General features: G+C 35.2%; 1 protein-coding gene across 1 annotated transcript; it reads right to left on the bottom strand.

Annotated features, from left to right (window-relative positions):
* Positions 1-338: 338 nt before the first annotated feature.
* Positions 339-2,269, bottom strand: LOC126494465 (olfactory receptor 7G1-like). The gene is made up of 2 exons (XM_050131832.1): positions 2,245-2,269; positions 339-1,282 (listed from the first exon to the last, which is right to left on the bottom strand). Exons 1-2 carry the CDS (start codon positions 2,267-2,269, stop codon positions 339-341), a joined length of 969 nt encoding a protein of 322 aa, XP_049987789.1.
* Positions 2,270-2,724: the final 455 nt, after the last annotated feature.

Below are 2,724 nucleotides of genomic sequence, written 5' to 3' on the forward strand. Positions count from 1 at the left end.
TTTCATCGTTGAAATATATCAATTGCCACACAATCCTCTCTAAGCTCTAATTGTTCCACATTCATGACTGCTGACCATAAATAACTCAGAAGATACAACTGTCCATAAATATTTGTATTAGCAAGGGTAAGTCTTAGCAAATTATTTACACATTGTAAAAAAGTAAGTATTTGCTCTAAGTATAGAGTATTAGTAGGTTTCAATTATAGAGAAATTAACCCAGGAATAAGGCAGAAAATGTTCTTTGGGTTTTTTTAATCAGGTATCTTTTCTAACTTTTTTTTTTTGTAATTTTCAAGTAATGGAGAGAAAGGTAAAATCTTAAGTGTTTCTTCAAGTTATCCTTTAATGGAATTTGAATGCCATCGTAAAGCAACCCCAACACTTGAGCTTAATTTCCTCAGGGCTTCTTTCATGTCTTTGTTTCTCAGACTGTAGATAAAAGGGTTCAGCATCTGAGGGACTACAGAATACATCACTGAAGCCACTACTGTCTTTTCAGGAGAGCTAGTCACTGCAGAACTGATGTACACACCCAAAATTGTACCATAAAACAATGAGACAACTGACACGTGAGAGCCACAAGTGGAAAATGTTTTATATCTTCTCCCTGTTGATGGCATTCTTATAACTGTTGATACAATGTGAGTGTAGGAAAAAATTATCCCAGAGATAGGAATGCCACCAAATACACATGATGCAAAATATACCAAGATGTTATTAATGAGTGTATCAGAACATGCAAGTTTAAGTAGTTGAGCAAGTTCACAGAAGAAATGAGGTATTTTGATGTCAGTACAGAAAGACAAGTGTAAAACCATCAGAGTGTGTAAGAGACCAAACATAAAGCTAAGGACCAGAGAGAATAAAACCATCAGGAGACACCAAAAAGGGTTCATGATTGTCGAGTACCTCAGAGGGTGACAAATGGCCACATAGCGATCATAGGCCATCACAGCAAGGAGACAATTTTCCAGTCCAGTGAAAACCAACACAAACCAGACTTGTATAAGACAAAATGTGTAAGATATGCTTTGATTCTGAGTTATGAGGTTTATGAGCATCTTTGGTATTGTGTTTGTGCTTAAACAAATGTCATTAATGGAAAGACTACAGAGAAAAAAGTACATAGGTGTGTGCAGGTGTATGTCAGAGATGACAGCCAAGATGATGAGCAGGTTTCCTAGTACAGTGACCAGATATATGCATAGGAACAGAATGAAGACAAGCTGCTGGAGCTGAGCATCATCAGTTAGCCCAAGGAGAAGAAATTCTGAAACAGCTGAAATGGAATGGTTTCTAGATTTCATTTTTCTGATAATTCTTATGGAAATGAGGACTGAACGTAAAAAAAATAAAAACTTTGCTAGATTTACAATACTTGTATCACCTTCTCATTTCATGGAAATGACAATTCTAGAACTGTTTTATACTTCCTGATCACTTCTAGGTTTATGGCTCTGCAGTGTTCATTCAACACTCAGGATGTATTTGTAAAGTATGAAATTGAACACCTAGAAGGAAAAATAAAAGAGAAATCGACTCTTCATACATTGTATAAAATTTAAATTTACAGGCTAATGATCTATGCTCACTTTCATCTTGTACCTCACCAATCACATTTATGTTATCAGACCACAAAGTATTACAAAGTGCTAAATCACTAAACTCTATGAGATACATCATACACCTTCACAATTAATATGTGCTTTTAAAACATCAAACTTGACACTTACATTCTAGACAAAACATGTGAATAAGGCCATGCTGGAGAATAATGTGAAGGGCACCTGATATAACAGTGGAGACACTTCATGCTCTCAGTTATAGAAGCACACAGAACACCTCGTGAAATATAAGAAGTATGGATTAGGGATGAGATTCCTGAAATCTATAAGGATGTTTTAGGCTAACCCCTACTAATACATCAAAAAGTTCTAAAATGTTTAATGCTCTCTCAGATTTCCCAATTTACCATTTTGCTTTTTTTTATTTTTCTGAAATGATCCTTTTTTCCTCATGGACTATTTCCCCCATTTCCTTTAAGATATTCTATTTTTATATATAGCTGAACAATGCAGATGAGGAGAGCAATTATCCAAGGTGTTCATAGAATTATTAAATTTGAGAAGAGGTAGCTTTATATTTGAGAGAAAATGTTATAGAGACCAGATGTCTATCAGAATACCACGTCTGATGTGGATGGCAGTGTAGATGAGACTGTGCTAAGAAAATCTAGGTTACCATTTTTGTTCTGCAAGAAGTTCATAGGCACCTGGTTTCTTGTTGCTTCTTTTGCATGAAATTATCAAAATATCCCTATTTATACTCATTCACTAATGAAGTACTTACAAATTTTCTGTTGTTGAGAAGAATTGTGCTCAACAGCTCACCTAAGTGGGAGAAAGCAAATGTCTTTTTCTCGGGTAAAAGAGGTGCAAAAATGGCTTCCTGGTTAGATAACAAATAGAAAGAAGAGAGTGAGGCTACTGCTGACTTGCAGCTCAGGCATTTTGATTCAGTGTTTATATGTCTGACAACTATATAGTCTCAAAGTCCCCATGGCTTGATGGTGAAATTTCCTCATTATACACCAGAAATAGTATCATAATTTTTATCCCAGGAGTGCAAGCAGGAGTCAATATGACAAGCATTTGGTATAGTTGATAAATTGACCTTATGTTTATACTTCTGTTATTCAGTGTCCTCTGTTTTTTTTTCCAT

The sequence above is a fragment of the Alexandromys fortis genome, unplaced genomic scaffold, assembly GCF_014885135.2.
Source record: "Alexandromys fortis isolate MF-2015 unplaced genomic scaffold, M_Fortis_MF-2015_v1.1 scaffold_350, whole genome shotgun sequence".
NCBI lineage: Eukaryota > Metazoa > Chordata > Mammalia > Rodentia > Cricetidae > Alexandromys > Alexandromys fortis.